At 36.3% G+C, this 19,174-nt stretch overlaps 2 protein-coding genes across 2 annotated transcripts in view; both read left to right on the top strand.

Moving 5' to 3' along the window:
• Positions 1-12,121, top strand: LOC140165160 (uncharacterized). The gene is made up of 11 exons (XM_072188601.1): positions 1-289; positions 1,421-1,792; positions 2,539-2,784; positions 3,453-3,584; positions 6,983-7,126; positions 7,309-7,440; positions 9,073-9,219; positions 9,943-10,250; positions 10,946-11,016; positions 11,324-11,561; positions 11,843-12,121. Exons 1-8 carry the CDS (start codon positions 214-216, stop codon positions 10,110-10,112), a joined length of 1,419 nt encoding a protein of 472 aa, XP_072044702.1. The 5' UTR covers positions 1-213; the 3' UTR covers positions 10,113-10,250; positions 10,946-11,016; positions 11,324-11,561; positions 11,843-12,121.
• The window catches only part of LOC140163868 (receptor-type tyrosine-protein phosphatase epsilon-like), a 17,492-nt gene continuing 10,189 nt past the window's right edge, over positions 11,872-19,174 (top strand). Inside the window, exons 1-10 of the mRNA XM_072187181.1 lie at positions 11,872-12,127; positions 13,216-13,512; positions 13,883-13,976; positions 14,690-14,763; positions 14,943-15,184; positions 17,237-17,330; positions 17,824-17,900; positions 18,070-18,106; positions 18,222-18,319; positions 18,613-18,735. Coding sequence (XP_072043282.1) covers positions 11,872-12,127; positions 13,216-13,512; positions 13,883-13,976; positions 14,690-14,763; positions 14,943-15,184; positions 17,237-17,330; positions 17,824-17,900; positions 18,070-18,106; positions 18,222-18,319; positions 18,613-18,735 — 1,392 coding nt within the window. The remainder of the gene's footprint in view (positions 12,128-13,215; positions 13,513-13,882; positions 13,977-14,689; positions 14,764-14,942; positions 15,185-17,236; positions 17,331-17,823; positions 17,901-18,069; positions 18,107-18,221; positions 18,320-18,612; positions 18,736-19,174) is intronic.

Here is a 19,174-nt window from a genome sequence, read left to right on the forward strand (position 1 = left end):
TAGTAAATCGTCAGTAATCATGACAATCGTATAGGTTTATTCGATATGATTGCGGAGATTCATCAAAATCATGTTATCGTAAGTTTCCGCAGACGTATCCGTTGAAGCAAGTACAACTCATGCAGTTCCACACAACACCTGAGGAACTTCAATGAAAACCCATGATTCGGAATATTTTGGCTCACGCGTGTATATAATTTAACAGGTCTCGTCATGGATGCACATGCAGTTGGTATACACAGTTTTGTATCGGTAATTCTTATATTATGCACTTCAACGTGGGCTGCGGGTGAGTACAATACTTTAGAACAAAATTGAAAACTATTGCCAATGATAACTTGCTTACTTAGGCTCATATGTGTAACTGTAAAGTTACATCTAAAACTGATTGAATCACTGTCGAGCTGTCCAATTCCACATAACACACTATTAAGGTCTAAAACAAATTTTGTTGTGTTGCCCTCAATCGACCGACCCTAAATCCTGAAAAATCAGGGTCGCATTTTTTTTAAAATTTTATAAATGATGATTTTTACAGATTTGTTCAAAAAAGCAATGATTTTCACTTAAAAATAACATTTTATTGAAAGACTAATCTTAAATTGATTATCTAACATGTCTAACAAGTATACAGAAATAAAAATTGACAAATGTCCCCCCAATTGAAAAAGCATTATTTAATATTTGAGGGGATTTAAAAAAGATTTTAAAAAAAGAAATCCGACCGATTTTCCCACTTGAGGGCAACACAACATTTTTTTTGCCTAATGAGCAGAATCTTCATATATGTTTTACTACTTACTTTTGTGTAGCTATTTTTCGAGTTTCGAGCTCTAGTTTCGAGTGAAGTTTTACGATGATGGTGATGATAATGAATATAATAATAATGATGATGATAACACTAATAATAATAATAATAGTAATAATAATAATAATAATAATAATAATAATAATAATAATAATAATAATGATAACTAATACTACTTCTACTAATAATAATAATAACACCATATCATGACTAATATTATTTTTAGGTTTTGGTTTTGGTAAAAACGTTTAATAATATTAAATGTCGGGTTTCATATCGGTCATGAAAATGTTTTAAAACGTTTTGTATGAATATACACTACAACAACATTCGTTTGGTCAAAATTGAAATGTTTTTGCAAACATTTTTGCCCAATATTTCGTCAACACTTGAATAACGTTATGTAAAAATATTTTGCAGTTAGTTTTCAAGAAATGTTTGTGAATGTTATGAAGACATTTTATATAACCCGACATTTAAATGTTTTCTGGCAACCCTTTCTAAACTTTTGCGAATAATGTCAAAAACATTTTGTGTTTGCTGGGGCGCCACCAAAGTCAGATGATCTTTCAAGAAGAACTAAACCTGCTCTTAATATTTCTATTACCACAGAGTACAAAGTAGACGTAACTGTCTTTGACGAAAGCCCCCTTGTTGGTGACAACACAGCAGAAGAGTACAGAGCCTACGTTCCATGGAACAGACAAAGTGCAGATTTTATTGAAGTCGGTAGAACCAGCAACACAGGCACAGGGGAGGTAGGACAAGGATATAAGAACCCTGGTGATGGAGACAGTGTTGCAGTAGGGTCTGGATTTCCAGACGGTACGAACATTGATCTACAAGGCAATAAAAACAACTGGAGACGGATGGAGATAAAAATGCCAAAGTCACGAAGCCTCAGTCGTATTGGAGTATTCTATGCCACAACTGAATACAACACAAATCGTGTTACAATCCCAATAATTAAGATGTCTGCCTCTGGTAAGATCTGTTATATAACTTACGTCTTTAGTAAAACCTAAGCTTTTATTTCGTTATAATTCCTAAAATTGGCAAACTGGAGATGTAACCCGGAGATGTAAACGATGTTCTAAAAGGGAGTGTCCCAATAGGGTCTGGTTTCCGAAGTGATACAATATTACGCCAAAGCAATGCCAAAATTGAGATTAAGAAAAGAAAAGTCATGTTTTCTGGATCGGATTCTTTTATATTATTACTGAATGCAAATCAAATTGTGTCACAATATCGGCAAATGGTAAGATTGTGCATCCTCTTTCGGTTAAATAACTTTGCCCCAAGGAAGATGTTAACTAAAAGTCTTGTAATCAAATAGTTCTTGATCAAACCTTTTGAATGGAAATGAAGTTATCCAAATCAATATTGTTTTAGGGCAATTAGATCATGGGTAATTTGTACAACTGATAAATGAATGACGACTTACAAATAACTATTTCTACAATCGGCTATGGTCTGTAGACACTCTAAATTGAAAGAAAAAAGTAATCATAGCTTAAATAATTGGAATTACATCAGTTTGTTTGCGATACCATTTTCACCCTGATGATGTGACAGTGACGTTAGCTTAAAGACGCGACAGTGATGCGACAGGAGATGCTCCCCTAAAACTGCTGCCTCAATGCTTTGACGTCACTTTCCCATCAGGGTGAAATTTGTTGTAAAGGTTCAACTTTTTTAGTTCCTTTAACATATTTCATATCGTGTCGCAGCAACAATAACACCAGACCATTACACCAAGACCATCGGTATTGGCGAATCTGTTACACTCACTGTAACATCAACTGTTAATGATGTAAGATGGGTTCACAATAACGGCGACATAATCACAGATTGGAATAACCAGACTGACGTGACCATAAACAACGTACGACTGACAGATGCTGGGATCTATGAATGTTTTGAGGAAGGAAGAAGGGAGATGGGTGAACACGCTATCATGAGACTTATTGTAAGAGGTACGAAACTGAAGAATGTGCCCTTATTGTTCCATTAAGCACAGCTCACTTTGTTAATCTTTTGCTGTATTTGTTTTGCAGGCTTCACTCTCTAAGTGTGGTGATATAACATGTATCCAGACGCTTTTGTTCTGCTCAGAACATATGAGTTTGTTACAGTACGGAAGCAGGTCAGTGGCGTGCCTGGTGAGGGGTAGCAGAGAGGACGACCACTCCCACTAAACAACTCAAAGATAAAAGGACAAAATATTCCGTAACACCTTGATTAGTATATGAAATAGTGTGCAATTGCAGATATCCAGTAAAATTGAGCCGAATAATGCTCACTGGAATTGTGCTCACTAGATTTTTTCTTTGCCCCCCCCCCCCCCCCCCCCCCCTCTACAAAACGTCCCGGCAATGACCATTAATATGACCAGAGTATTATTGGAGAGATTGATCAACAGGAAGCCTTAATCAAGGCAGATATTTGTACGTACTGAGTTGCGTGTAATATTAACGTCGTCTTAATTTACCATATTGAAGATTGTAAATAATTCCTAAATAATGTAACATAATTGTGTTATCTATATAAAGGACAGTTATTGTTTGTAGCGTCCGCATATTTGAGAAAATCAGTATCATGATTAAACCACTGCTTTTTGTGCAACTTAACAATCATTATGTAGGTTGTCCGAGCCCAAAGTACGGTTCAGACTGTAACAGCAACTGTGTAACTTGTTGGAATGGAGGAGTCTGTGCTGATGACGACGGAACATGTCTATGTCAACCAGGATTCGCTAGTACTAGATGTGGACAACGTAAGAAAACTATTAGCTATAAGTGGGATAGTGTCAATTTGATTTGGTGCCACCCCCACCCCCTTCACCCTCTTCTTTAGCTTTGTTTGTAGGTGACTCTAAATGTTATAAAAACATCTCTGATGTCTCTGATTGTCACATGCTCCAAAGAGATATTGATGCATTATTTAATTGGAGCAAAACTTGGGATCTCCATTTTCATCCCTCTAAATGCCAGATCATATCAATCACAGACGTAGGAATGCAATTCGTCATGATTATAAAATGAATGGTGCCGTTCTAGACCGTGTTAGTTCCATCAAAGATATTTCCTCATCTTTCCATTCCATCAAAACAATATTTTTGCTCCTTTTATGATATTGTGTAATTTTTTATGTAACTTATGTGCAATATATTGTTGTAATGCTGTGCCAGTGATAAAGTGTAATAAATAAAAATAAAATAAAATAGGATGACTCACGCTACGCCAATGAGTCTGCTATAAGTAGTTCTTTTCTTTAAGTCATCACCCATGTTCCCAGCAAACACAAAAACGTTTTAAAAATGTTTTAAATAAGTTATATTTTGGCTTTTGGTTTAGGTAAAAACGTTTTAATAACATTAAAATGTCGGGTTATATAAAGGTCATGATAACGTTTTGTATGAAAACACACTACAACAAGTTTTCAAAAAACGTTATTGTAAACTATATTTACAAACATTTTTGCCAAATATTGTGTCAATACTTAAATAACATGTTAAAATATTTGAACCCAGCAAACACAGAAATGTTCTTAAAATGTTTTTTTTTCGAAACCTTTAATAACATTTAAATGTCGGGTTATATAAAGGTCATGATAACGTTTTTAAAACGTTATTGAAAAAATTTTGGACAAACATTTTTCGCAAAATATTTTTTCAACCCCAAAATAACATTTTGTTTACAATGTTTTGTATCAAGTTTTCAAGAATGTTTTTGGAATGTTGTTAAAACGTTTTTATACCCTTTATATAACCCGACATTTAAACGTTTTCTGTAAAACATTTTTGTTTGCTGAGCAGTAGATTATCAAAAATATTTTTTAAGGTTATGAAAACGTTTTATACTCTTAATGTAACCCTTTATATAACCCGACATTTAAACGTTTTCTGACAACCTTTTATAACCTTTTGCGAATGATGTCGAAAACGTTTTGTGTTTGCTGGGTTAATACAATGTATGATTCATTTATCGAAATAATTACTTGCTAAAGGCTGGCTCACACTATGACGAATAGGGGTACGGCAAGCTACTTTAAGGTGCGAATTGCAATTTTGAATTTCCCGTCATCGTGTGTTGCCGTCAATTGTTGCTGACGAATCCGCTAGCGACCGCAGACGGCCGAAATTATCAGTCGCGTTCGTCGGCAAATTTTCAGCATTAGTTGTGATAACGTTCAAATTTCGTTGGAGACCGTAACCCTCATTTCATGTATGCCGTTTGAGGCTGTCTTTAGTCGTTTTGAGTTCGTCACAATTTCGTTGGTAATCGTTGTCAACGACCATTGACGAAAAAACAACGGCAAGTGACTTGAACCCTGACGACACATTGTGGCAAGTAACGAAATTGTAACGACCTTGGTGCGACAATGGCTTGCGAATTCTGTCCGGAGGGTGACGTATGTTGCCTGTTGGTGGCGGGTCGTTTGCAAGTACCTGCGGCATTGCGACGGTGGTATGCGATGGGTTACGATTTTTAAACGATGGTCCACTATTTGTGTGCAATTTTTGAAGTTTGTTTACGTCAGTTTGATTTCAATAGACTGTCCGGCACGATGCAATCTGAAGCCTGATACATGTAGTACAGTTAAAAAAAAATAAAATAAAATAAAATAAAATAAAATAAAATAAAATAAAATAAAATAAAATAAAATAAAATAAAATAAAATAAAATAAAATAAAATAAAATAAAATAAAATAAAACACAGGGTTTGATGTCGGCCTCTGAAACACGTTATCGTCGCCGCAATCCACCGTTATCGTTACTTGCCGCCAGCCAATTTGCTGCCAGCCGTCTGACCTATTTGCTTGTTATCGGGCTCCGTCGAGACATCGTTACTCGCCGCCCAGACAGCATCCGTTTTTGGTCGCTAGACTTTGTTTCCTGCCGCAGTCATTCGTCCCTGGTCGTCGTGTTGTCGCTGAAGGTCGTTCCCACTCGTCAGCTTTTCCCCTTTTGTGACGACATTGTAACGACCTTGGTGCGACAATGGCTTGCGAATTCTGTCTGGAGGGTGACGTATGTTGACTGTTGGTGGCGGGTCGTTTGCAAGTACCTGCGGCATTGCAACGGTGGTATGCGATGGGTTACGATTTTTAAACGATGGTCCACGATTTGTGTGCGATTTTTGAAGTTTGTTTACGTCAGTTTAATTTCAATAGACTGTCCAGCACGATGCAATTTGAAGCCTGATAGTACAGTTAAAAAAAGAATATAATAAGATAGAATAAATAAAATTAAATTAAATTAAATAAAATGAAATAAAATAAAACACAGGGTTTGATGTCGGCCTCTGAAACACGTTATCGTCGCCGCAATCCACCGTTATCGTTACTTGCCGCCAGCCAATTTGCTGCCAGCCGTCTGACCTATTTGCTTGTTATCGGGCTCCGTCGAGACATCGTTACTCGCCGCCCAGAGAGCATCCGTTCTTGGTCGCTAGACTTTGTTTCCTGCCGCAGTCATTCGTCCCTGGTCGTCGTGTTGTCGCTGAAGGTCGTTCCCGCTCGTCAATTTTTCCCCTTTTGTCGTCGCTTTGCCGCCAAAATTTTATGATTTTCACCGCGCGGGTTATCTGCCGTCATAGTGTGAGCCAGCCTTAAACGATTAACATTACCGGCAGGACTTCTATGAATTATGTTTGGTGGGTATTGATAGTCCTAGACACTTGTCAAAAGTCTGTAATCTTGTTCAAACTATGCCACTTCGCTATGTCGAGCAGGAGTCTTATTATCATTAATTAATCAATAAAACAAGAGGCAAAACTCATCGACATTTTTGCATACTGACAAATACCATGTTACTATAAACCGACAATATGAAAACAGAGACGGTTTATGATTGTAAAGGATTTGTTAGTATGCAGTGATGACAATGATTTTTAAAATAGCAGGAGAGACTCTGATAGTCGCAACCTAGCAGTGGATAAGCACAACTTGTGCCTAACTGTTGGCGTTATCACATGAAATTACATCATTAACATAGACTCAGGGCCTCGAAATATTATTTTTTATCATTATTACTATAATAATTATAATAATAATTTGTAACTTTTGCTGTGTTCAAGGTCACGGCGGCATAGAAGGACAACGTCTGCTATAATAATAGAACTATCACGGCACGTCTCTAAAACGTGGAAACTTTGCTTTTTTAATTTCAGGTACTGACAATAATCACTGGGGAGCCTTCGCCTCATTGTTTTGTAGTAGCAGAAACGGTAATTGCGGAGGAGCTCTAATTTGTGGACCGGATCCCATTGGATGTTCATGTGTTGCGGGATATACGGGGCTTGACTGCAATACAGGTTTGTTGACTGGGTATTTACCGGCATACAAGAAATAAAGAAAAGGAACAAACAAGGTGGAGAAACCTGTAGTTCACAATGCAAGAAAACATAATTAACACATAAAAAATCATCGAGTCTATTACCAAATGATATTAGATGAGAAATTTTCCATTGTTTCTTTTATCATTAATATTATACAGCTTGTCCTTCAGGATTTTATGGGTCAAACTGCAACAGGGAGTGCCACTGTAATAATAACGATTGCGATCCTGCAATAGGTTGCAAAATGGGAAGTGGTTGCGACAATGGTTTCCAAGAAAATTATTGTCAAGGTAAGAAATAATAGCCTGATAATTGTCAAAATTCAATTTTAACACGTCCTTTCCGGTTCCAAATACACAACGTGTGTTGTGAATGAAAAGTATCTATTTTTAGAAAGGAAATGGACAGCCTGCGAAGTTAGGTTTGTGAAAAAGATGTTTGAGAAAATTTTAGTTTTTTATGTTTCAATTCAATTCGTTCACAAAAGCGTGACATTATAATGTACCATAGCCTTAGTTTGTATTTATTGAAATAATAATATAACGATAATAATGATAAAGGAGATTTGTTATGAGCAGATATCTGTCTAAAAATAATGTCATAATGCATTGACACAACGATGCAAGAGAAATGCTGAAAATTAACTGCATTTTCACATTCCAGTACAAACAAAATAGACTATGGATGACTATTTTGAAAACAAAAATGAAAAACGTTCCCGGGAGTCAACCTTCGTTATTCTATTATTATCAATGATAATAATTGAATAATGAAGGTTGACTCCCATCAACTGTCAGGAGGGTTTTCTGGTTATTATTCAACTTAGTTTGCTTAACCATTTATCTTATCTTTCCTTTTAACAATGACTAGACAACTAGCCAGTTTTATCGCAAATTTTAAATGCAAAATTAATAGTTACAGAGGGCCTATGATGGTGAAAGTAAATCTGAATGACTAATATAAATAAACAGTACATTGTCTTGTCTGAAAATCAAACATCTTGCTTTGACAAAAATAATATCACAATAGAAATGGATGTTTAAAAGTAAGTTTTCCTTGATTTATGACAATAATTATATTAGTTTAATAAAAATTGAAAAAAACTAACTGGAAAAAACTGGGCCACAAAATCAGAAGCCCGGAGGAGAGGTCTGACGCTATAACCACTGGGCCACGGAAATCTGCGATAGATCGGCGTGTGAAAGTGCCGTATTATGAATGGATACTATTGAATGAAACACTGACAAAATAGTGCGGCAGTGCTTCGTAGCTAGGGCTGTAGCAGCCACCATAAATTCCGGATATTAGTATTATTTTTGACTAATTTTGGATATGAAATACCGGGTGAAATGAAACGAAAATGTTTGTTTATTATCAAACATTTATTGACTGTGGCATTGGTGTCACTTTTTGTGTTTTTAAAGTAATAAAATTGGGATAGTAACAGTAGGCTAAAGTGTTGCGTGCAGTCTCTGGGAGCATCTTTTTAGTCTTCTTTATCATTCCGTTTATTTTTAAAACTTACTTGCTTAAAACAGCTACCGCGTAATATGTCATGGTTTGGTCTGGCTTACAATATCCGTACAGTTAAAACAAAAGCAATATCTTAAAGACATTAAACCTAAATTATCAAATAAATTAGTCAATATTATGGAGTATTTTGTAATTTTACACCCCTACCAATGACCTTCTCGTTTCGCAAATCATGTTTTCGCAAAGACTCCCTTTATAAAGAATTAGAGGAAGCCACTACCCCGGCATAGACTTTCTTAAGTAGCGTGATAGAAGTGCGATTACTTGTCCCCAACATTTACTTCAATGAAGAGTCTGATTTCGTATTGGTGAATCGTAGGATAACAATAAAGACATTTAAAGACATTTATCTTTTATCACAAAATTTTGCACTTTAAAAATGTCCATAGGTGAAAATGAGTGCAATCAAGGTCACTACGGAGCTCAGTGTGAATTTACATGTCACTGTCAGGAAGGAGATGGGTGTAATAAAACCACCGGTGTTTGCAACAATAGACGATGCGCCTACGGATGGGGTGGGAATGACTGCCAACAAGGTATTTTAGAGTAGCCTTATTTCATTACATGTTGTTTTCAACTTGATTAGAAGTCCTTGACTATCTTTCACATCTAGTGTGTTTTCATATCGATTTTTGTTTGTGTTATCATGCAAATAATGTATTAAAACAATTATATTTGTGACCGAAGAGAAACCTATTTGAGCCCGAGTATTTATAAATAATAAACATAATTATGAACTGCTCAGCGCGTGTAATGTCTTTCCATATTTAACTTGCAAAGTGCAGAAATTTTTTTTAAGATAAAGGAAAAATCAAGTTATTTGATTGTCCCCAGATATTCCTGTTTTTATTAGATGGCATAACTTTAAACAAATTAACAATTAATGTGTATTTTTATGAATCAACGAAACAAACTATTAACTCGAACTTTATGGAGTGATCATCTTTAAATAGAGGCAATGTAACTACTTCTGTGGCCATGTATCACAAACTGTGGCCTCCTTTCGTGACATACTGTTTTCATAACTGAAAACATCAATTTTGATATGAATGGATATACCATTTTATGTTTTTTTTTGTAACACATGGCCATGTACCAACTATTCTTATCCGATACCACTGTGACATAATTGTGATTGCTAAATTGACAATTAGATACAATATTTGAAAAAGGGGTAAAAATTTATCTTCGGAAAATTAGTATCATTCCATACAATATTATTGAAAATAAAAATAACACTTTCAAATGTTTTATAACAGCGTTGCCTTACTTTTACAACGATTATCATGTCACCGTAAATGCTACAAGTAACTCGGTTAACGTAACCTGGAATGAATGGAAGCCAACCATTGACTACGGCACTGGGCCTATTGATCACTACAGAGTTTATTATTGGAAAGAAGGGAAAATGCAACTTCATACGAATTAGAGGAGTCAACAGCAATCATCTCGGATTTATGCATAGAGACAGTGTACTATTTTTCTGTGGCTGCGGTTAAATCTGTAAACGGAGAGCAACTAGAAGGGCCATGGAGTAGAAATGTATCAGCCAATACTGGATGTGGAGGTTGGCTTTTATCATGTTAAAATTAATAAGTGCTTTTTAAAAATGTTATACATTTTATCACTATTATTATTATCCATTTTATTAGGCGACGTGATTTTCTGCTTCTTAACAATTAGCTATGAGTGACTTAACAAGTCGGAATTTGCTGAACAAAGTCATGACGTTTATCATTTTTGTAAAATGTATTACATATCCCAAGTCGCTTCAAAAAAGTAAATATGGGATCTCAATGTCTATATAAATAACCTGGTCTCCTAATTGAACTACCGTATACATGTAGTCAGTTTACATATGGCTCTAAAGTGCAGTTTAGGGTGACGTCCTCTGTTGGTCAACGTTAAATTAATGTTACTCCTTGCTTTCATTCCCTGCGGGGCCATTTGTACTCCAGTAGTTGCAAGTCCTCTCTATAGGTGTTTCCGGCCTCAGCCCTGCCGGGCTTGCGACCTAGATGATTTTAAGCCCTTCGGGCTGGGAGCTCAGTGTCAACAAAAAAATGCCAAGGCCGCAAGTCCGGCAGGGCTTAGGCCGGAAACTCCCGTAGTGAGGACTTGCAACTAACTGAGTTCCAATATATAATGGCACCGCAAGACAAGAATGCAAGAAGAACTATAGTCAGTTTAGAGCTGATCCACTAGTTTCTGATCCTCTAACATAATTTGTATTTAAAAAGAGCTATTTATTTTCCATTTTAGCACCCACTGCTTCTCCGACAATAACCGATATTACTCAAATTGACAACAATGCATTACAATTATTATGGTCGGTAAGTTACACTTACTTATATTAAAACAAACAAAATAACTTCTTGTGAAGAACTTTAAGTTTAAACATTTTCTACAAACGTAGAAAATATATGAATATCTTGAATTTGTAATGTGTTGCGTTATGACAACAACGCCATATCATATGCCTTATAATGTCCTTATATTCGAAACCTTAATAATAATAATAATGAGATAATTGTGTACCTTTCTACGTATATATATAACGAAGTGGTGTCCTTCGGATTCGGATTCTATTTGGCCATATAACGTTACTGGTGCCTTTCATATTGCAATTTTTGTTTATAGCTACCGCAAGATTCAGATTGGATGCAATGCTCCGCAGGATTAAGTGGATATGTTATTAAATACTACGTTAACAGCTCAATAGCAAATGCTACAGAAGTAATTGCAAATCCACAAGCAACATCATTGGAAGTCTCATCGTTAACGACATGTGAAAATTATGGATTTCAAATTCGCGCCATTAACCAAGACGCTGAAGGAATCGACAGCATCGCTAAGAATGTATATGTTTCTTTTGTTGGTCAGTATAAGCTAGTGTATAATAGTTCTTCGCGTCTTGAGCAATAAACTCACACTATACTAATGCATTATTTGAAATAGCAGGGGTAATCGTTTATGTGTTCGCGTCTTTGTTTTTGCTCAAATAATTTACCAAGACCAAAAATAAATTGTTTGAGGTTATCAACTTCATCATATCATCATCATCATTATCATTATCATCATTATCATTATCATCATTATTTTCAAATCGTGCGACAATGTTTTCTTACAAATGTTTTCACCATTTTATAACACCTCCAGAAACAGTTGAAAACGTTCACATGAAAAGCATGACACTGACATGGAGTAAGCCCGACAGCTTCTGCAACGTGATTGATTACTCGGTACTTGTGACTCTTACAAACCTTGATCAATGTGAAGAAATAAGGAGCAAAGTTGTTGATTCTGTTGTGGTTTACCCAAATTTCACCCTTCCTGAGCTTGAATTATTCTCAACATACGAAATATGTATACAGGCACGATCTGGTGACATAAATGTCGAAACGGACAAAGCTGGTATGACGCAGATAACAACAGACGAGGCTGGTAAGATGTTTTTCCAATGTTTTATAACATAAAACCATGATAACGAGAAAATTCAGTACTATGGCGTAAACATCGAATTAAAACGTGTATTGGATGCAATTCCTCACACATCACGTGATCGTCGTGCAGGAGTTATAAAACAGTTATAATTATATAAGCACATCCAAAAAATGATTGGATTGTCATAACTTGGTAGCTGCAACATGATACCGTATTTTGTTTAAAAAGAAATCGGAATGACCGTTAAATTAATGAGGGAATGTCATTTGATGCGAGGTTACACTGTGATTTACTGTGCCAAAAGATTAAGAATGAGTCTCTCCAGATTGAAAAGGCCGCGGTCATCATGGTCAGTTTAATATCTTTAAAAGGTAACTGGTATCTGTTTGATTTCGCACCAACCTTCATTCAAACATTACTCTCTCGATCATTTCGGTATCATACCAAAGTTTTCTTCATGTTCATATCAGTTTCATTGTTTTTATTTAGTTGTGTTTACTGTATATAGTTATCGACATTCTATTTTTTGATATGTTTATAATAAATTTACACTATCACTCATTGGGTTATATTGCGAGATAAAACGCAACTGTCTATATATTCTTGTCTATATATTGAAGTAATACTGGGGCTTGCGGCGTGCCGCCAAATGGGTCTGTTTTTCACAGCAATTTCCTGACACGAGGTAGGGTTTTCACAGAAATGCCTAGACATTGGTCCATGTTTTGATATACCGTATTTTCCAAAAAACAATCTCCCTAAAAAAGTAAAATCTTTCCGTTTCTTTATGAATTACCATTGTAAGTGGGAAAGGGGTTTGAAGCACGGGTGCCACACCCTTTCACCCTGTGCCTCAATTCTTGTGAAGCGTATTTCAAGATTTATTTTAATCCCGTTAAAGTTTTCTGGCAATTTTGCTTGTAGGCCTTGACGTAGCCAATAGTTGTATTGTAAAGGCTGTCGTGTAATTCATCATCCATCCAACATTTGCATTTTTACGTGCTTTTTTCTTTTTGCGAATGGCAAAATACACGCAAATATCGAACTATAATACTGGCCCTTATTATTCGTTATTTATCCACTTTTAGCCCCTTCGGGTCCACCACAAGACGTTCAGCACAACTATGCCGAAAATGGTCAACTTGTTTTTACTTGGAAATTACCATTATGTGGTCAACGCCATGGAAATATAATCGGCTATGAATATCAGTATTGGTTACAGTCACAAGAGAATGATACAAGCAACGGAAATACCACGGATACGGAGATGAACTTGTCTGACACTATTGTAAGAGAAGCATACGTTTTTAGAGTGCGTGCAATTACCAAAAAGGGTGCAGGACCATTTAGTGACAGTTATTCTACCGAGAAATCTCAATCAGCAGGTAATAATGAAAAAATAAATGTGCAATTCAGTCATTTTAGTTGTATTCGTCATAAACTAAATTGCAAAAGAAGTAGAGTTGTTTTAGTATTTTTTCATTTGGCCCAATTGGTTAACAAAGTGTTTCTTATTTCGTAATGTATTGTGCTGGATTTTCATACTCGTTACAGTAGGCCTACATTTTGGAATGAAGGCGAAATTTAAGTGATTTTGAACTGCCAATATTCGTCAATGAAGAAAAAAAATCTGTAGAAATGAATTTGTTTTAATCACTAAATTGTCCATAATTTTTTTAATCCCACGCTCGTCAATGAAGCATTACAATAAGATTCTTTAATAATTCCAATCTCATATTTTCTTTGGTTTCTAAGCAAAGACGGCTGGGATAGTTGGTGGTGTTGTTGGTGTCTTTCTAGTTATCGTGATCGTATTGATAATTGTTATAGTTATTGTACGGGCCAAAAGGTAGGTTATATCAGACAATATATGACATTAATTATGAAAGCCATACGTTTTCGGTGATACTGACAACGAACGAATTTCAGGGAATCGGAGGTGGAAAACAGAATTTCATAAATAAAATTGAAGAGTGAATGAAATCCAAATAAAAACAATACAAAAATGTGTGTCTGTTGTTGTTGAACATGCAAAAAGTGGGTATAGATTGAAATATTTCTTTATTAATCTTCTTGTAAAACGTACAAAACATGGTAAAACTGACAAAACACGGAAAGCCACACAACGGAGCAGCGTGGCACCTGACGAAGCAGCGTGGCACACTGGTTAAGGTCTTTGCCTTTGGTGCGAGAGGTCCCGGGTTCGATTCCCCGCAGAACCTAAAATAAAATCTCCGCTCTCCCCGTGGTTCATCTGGTTATGGCGGGGCAGATGATCCATGATAAAAGACCTCGTTTACAGGCGGTTCAAATCAGGGTAACGTCCGATTGTCGGTTACACTTGCCTGTCCTGTAAAAATACGAAGTTTCGTCAGCGTTATCTCCTAGATTTCAGCTGTTAATGCCTAGATATGCCCGGACATAAAAAAAACGGAAAACACGCAGAGTGACATATTGATCCGCGCGAGTCCAATCTCATTGGTCAAATCTGGCTCAATTGCAATTTCGCCTGCGACTAGATTGTAAACTTCATGTTTATCAGTATAATTTTTTCAATTGCAGAAACAAAAACACAAGAACAAAAGAGAAGCCAACAGAAGCACTTACTCCTGAACCAGGGAAAGCACGCCAAGTCCGTAAGTCAATATGAACGAATCAGTTTTGTGCTCTTTCACTTTTTAGGAGAATATAAGGTTGTTTGTTTCCAAATTAACAGTAAGGAAAAAGGAATCTACACTTCATGTAATACTAGGTAGGGTCATTTTCTTAAAACAGTTTATCCAAATACTTTTAATTTGTTTGTGTTTATGAATAGCATATGAAAATGTTAGTTACGTCAAAGACACGCCAGTGACCATTGAACACACAAACCGTGAAAACGCTGAAGAAGCCACATTGGAAATACCAACAAATAAACCCAAGGCTATTGTGAAACCAATAGCTGAGAAACGGGACTTACCTACCCGCAACCAACCAGTGAAAGTAGAAGACCTAATGGAATTCGTAGAAGTTAACAAGGCTGGTGGTCCTGAACATGGATTGAAACAAGATTTTAAGGTATATTATAATATATTTTTTGGTTATGAGAACATCGAGTTACTTTGTTTTATGAATTGCGCTAGGTGTTTTGTTGAAAACAAATTGTACCACGTTAGTATTTAGGTCTTTTGCGCAGGTTGAACTAAACATGAGTAAATAAGCAAAGTAGATTTAAACTGTCATTCAACACAAACATATATTGAGATATTTTCCTCAATATTTCGATGTGTACAACACACATCCTCATCAGGAGGGCTCCAATGATGAACTGATGGAGTTGAATGTCCTGCTCTCGACCTTTGATGTCCTTTCCATTGATCGGATTATATAATGAAAGGACCTCAAGTCCTTGATCACGGTTGAGCGCTGGAGTGTGTTTTCTGATTTGAAGGGCCTCCCGCACCAGGCGGGGGTATTCTCTGTCTTCACGATTCAAAACCTTGACAATATGGTGATTGGTATTCGTACTGTGTTCAGACACGGCAGATGGTGTCCTGCTGGGGGCAGTGGACTTATGTTCTTTAAGTCTCTGTCCCAGTTGTCTTCCAGACAGTCCGATGTAAGATTTTGTGCATTCGGTGCAGTTAATCTGGTATATGCAACCACAGCCTTTTTCAATTGGAACTGGGTCCTTAGGTGACACAAGGATTTTGCGAAGAGTCGTGTGGGGTTTAAAGGAGGGTTGGAATTTTGAGTGGGAGGTTTATTTCGACACTGGTGGAAAGGTCAAAAGCCCACTGGCGGTACCCACAATTTCCAAGCACACCCTTGATATGTTCAATTTCCTTTTCCCTTTCTTCGGGATCGGTGACAGCGGTATTACCTCTATGAGTGAGAGTTCTTATGCCACTAAGTTTATGAGAGATCGGATGATGAGAGTTGAAGTGAAGATATTGATCGCTGTGTGTAGGTTTCCGGTAAATTGTGATGTCCAGTGAACCACTTTCTTTCCTAGTGATTTTTGTATCAAGAAAGGCAAGTTGTCCGTTTGCTTCTGGCTCACACGTGAATTTGATATGTGGGTTTGGGGCGTTAATGAATTGGAAGAAAGATTCTGCCTCTGCTTTACGTAGTATCACAAATGTGTCATCCACATACCGTAACCAGATCTTAGGTTTAATCTTAGGACTTGAGTTCCTTCATTAAATAAAGCCCTAATCCGATCAATGGAAAGGACATCAAAGGTCGAGAACAGGACATTCAACTCCATCAGTTCATCGAAATAGTGAGGTAACTATCTCAATATATGTTTGTGTTGAATGACAGTTTAAATCTACTTTGCTTGATTATCTACCAATACGTATGAGCATACACAGTGACATGAGTAAATAGTAATTTATTTCCTTTCAAAGTTGACTCATTGTCTTATTCAATAGAAAATTCGGCCTAGAACGTGAAAGTAACAGAAACGTGGACTTAATTTTGTCCAGGATGGAAGTACACATTGTTTATATTTTTAATTTAAGTTAGCAACTATTTTAAACTGTTGCGATTTGGTATTTGAATGATAGTGAGCTTTGGCAAAAATTGCATTGCTTATTTCATAGCGAATGTGTATTTTTCAATGATAGATTGATTTAGATAATGAAAATCGATTTTCATCAGTCCGGTCCAACTGCCTGCCGAGGAAACATTGCCGGGCCTGGCAGCATGTTGCCTGCGCAGGCAACATAGACTTTGATAACGTTTCCGAATCGGGCAGACTAAGCCCTAAATTTGTTCTGGGTTATTTTATAAAAGATTGGCCAGGTAATGTTTCCTGGCCTGGCAGTCGGACCGGACTGTTAATTGAATAACTATGTTGTGCATTTTCTGCAGCAAGCACTTATTCTGCGTGACTTTCCACACTAATGTACGTGTTTATCGTATTGTTTACACTAGAAGGCGTAAAATGCATTATTTTTTAATATTTTTTTAATACGTTTCAGTATACGTATTTATAGCGCCTGGATTTTAATTGGCCACTCAATCCGTTTGAAACAGAACCAAGTTACAGAAATACTACCAAAGCGTGGTGTTACAAATGTTGCAAAAATAAGCATTGATACATTTGTTTGTACACCTCTATAGGCATTACCGGACCCCGAAATACAGCTGTTCCCGTGGACTGCGTCAAAGAAACCAGAAAATATAACTAAAAACAGATACAAGAATATTATACCATGTAAGTTATATTGGCCACAAGAGGTCAAACACAACAACACCTATCATATAATGACATTGAAAATGAAAGCGAGACCGGTGATTATAACCAAAATGAAAAAGTAAAAGTAAAAATACAATGGTACAATGTAGTTACAAATTTTGCTTAAGCTGCAAATGAGCACGATTCCGCCCCATAGTCGTACACAGAAGCGTATGTTATCAAAATGATACAAATTTTAATCTTAAAACTGAATCGATGTCGTTTTGATTACACATAAAAGTATGTTACGCAGAATCGTTTTAGCTATATACAAGCCACACATAGTAATACATCGAGGAAAAGTGCATAAAAGTAGTCAAACGTGACGGTATCCTACTATTTTCTAAATCAATCCTTTTTTTAACTCTACTTACGCGCATAAAAAGTATATCGGTTAACGGAACTATGTCAATAAGTAGATTAACATAATTGTTTATACTTGCTTTTTACTTTGTTTACGTCAATTTTTTAGATGACAACTCCAGAGTAGTTTTACAACTCCAAGATGGCGACGAACATTCAGACTACATCAATGCCTCCTATATCGATGTAAGCTTTTAAAGCTTTTAATTTATTAAACCAAAACGGAGAATTTTGTCTGATCAAAATGAGCAAAAGTATACACGCCACTACGAGTTGAAATTCTCAAATTATATCATGAATGCCAGTCGTAAAAACCTATTGTGTAATGTTAACCATTTGATTTGACTCTTTACAGGGTTATAAGAAGAACAATGCATACATAGCCTCACAAGGTACGTTTACATTAAATCTTTGGTGTTCACAAAATCAGGTGAAAGTCAGATTAAATTAAAGCCAATCAATTCTTCGTAGGCCTTATTCTATTTATTTTATTTTATTATTCAACAGGTCCTAATTCTGAAACAGTCAAAGACCACTGGCGAATGATATGGCAAGAGGGAACTGAGACGATCGTCATGGTAACGCGTCTGGTTGAAGTAGGAAAGGTTAGTGTACTTCTTCTAAACAATTAGGAAAAATATAAAAATCCTGATTATTTCTCGGAATAGGCCAAGTTTTGTTCTTGTTTGATATATGTTTAACTGGACCGACTAAATCCTTTCCTAGGAAAGTACTGAGGTGACACGGAGGTGAAAATGGAGAGAAGAATTGACTTTACATAATATCTATATCAAAAATACAAGTTGATGCAACTAGTTTATCAAGCTATATTTCTTTTCATCTCGTTTTTTTATTTTGTATGTGTGTTTGTGTTTTCAACTTCCATCAAAATATCCAGATCAAATGTGAGAAATACTGGCCGGATGAAGGTAAATCCATTTCATATGGAGATTACACTGTTACAAATGTCAAGGAAGAAGACAGAGGACTCTATGTTGTGCGTACATTGACACTGGCTAAGGTAAGATTTTTCTTAAATATAAGGTAAAATGTTGTTATAGTCTATATGTGTACAATGTACATGAAAGCCATCCTGCAATGTAAGGTCATCGGGGTGTGGTCACTGCCAGTTATCGATTCCTCTGCAAACATTATAGTATCGACGAAACTTATCTTATCTGACCGTCAAAATTAACATTCGAATTCGCGATGAATTGCTGCTGATACCTTGTAAAACAAAGATATCGCACACAGCGTCCACAACAGGTAAACAATTATTTTTCCCAGCAACGAATCATAGGGAATTGTAATAACACCATCAGGTGCCACTTTACAAAATATACTGAACTATGGACCTATACTCCGTTGGTGAGCGACGGGCGATCGGTATTTCTGCCACCTGGGCACCTTGGGAGAACAATGCCAGTGCATTGAAAGGTCAACCCAGGTTAAATAAGAAT

The sequence above is a fragment of the Amphiura filiformis genome, chromosome 11 (assembly GCF_039555335.1).
Source record: "Amphiura filiformis chromosome 11, Afil_fr2py, whole genome shotgun sequence".
Lineage (NCBI taxonomy): Eukaryota > Metazoa > Echinodermata > Ophiuroidea > Amphilepidida > Amphiuridae > Amphiura > Amphiura filiformis.

What these genes read in the sequence shown, in the direction of transcription:
- LOC140165160 (XM_072188601.1), top strand. Translation starts at nt 214, where the DNA reads ATGGATGCACATGCAGTTGGTATACACAGTTTTGTATCGGTAATTCTT. An exon ending in AATTAAGATGTCTGCCTCTG is followed by an intron (nt 1,793 to 2,538) that starts GTAAGATCTGTT and finishes ATCGTGTCGCAG; the next exon opens with CAACAATAACACCAGACCAT. An exon ending in CCAAGAAAATTATTGTCAAG is followed by an intron (nt 7,441 to 9,072) that starts GTAAGAAATAAT and finishes AAATGTCCATAG; the next exon opens with GTGAAAATGAGTGCAATCAA.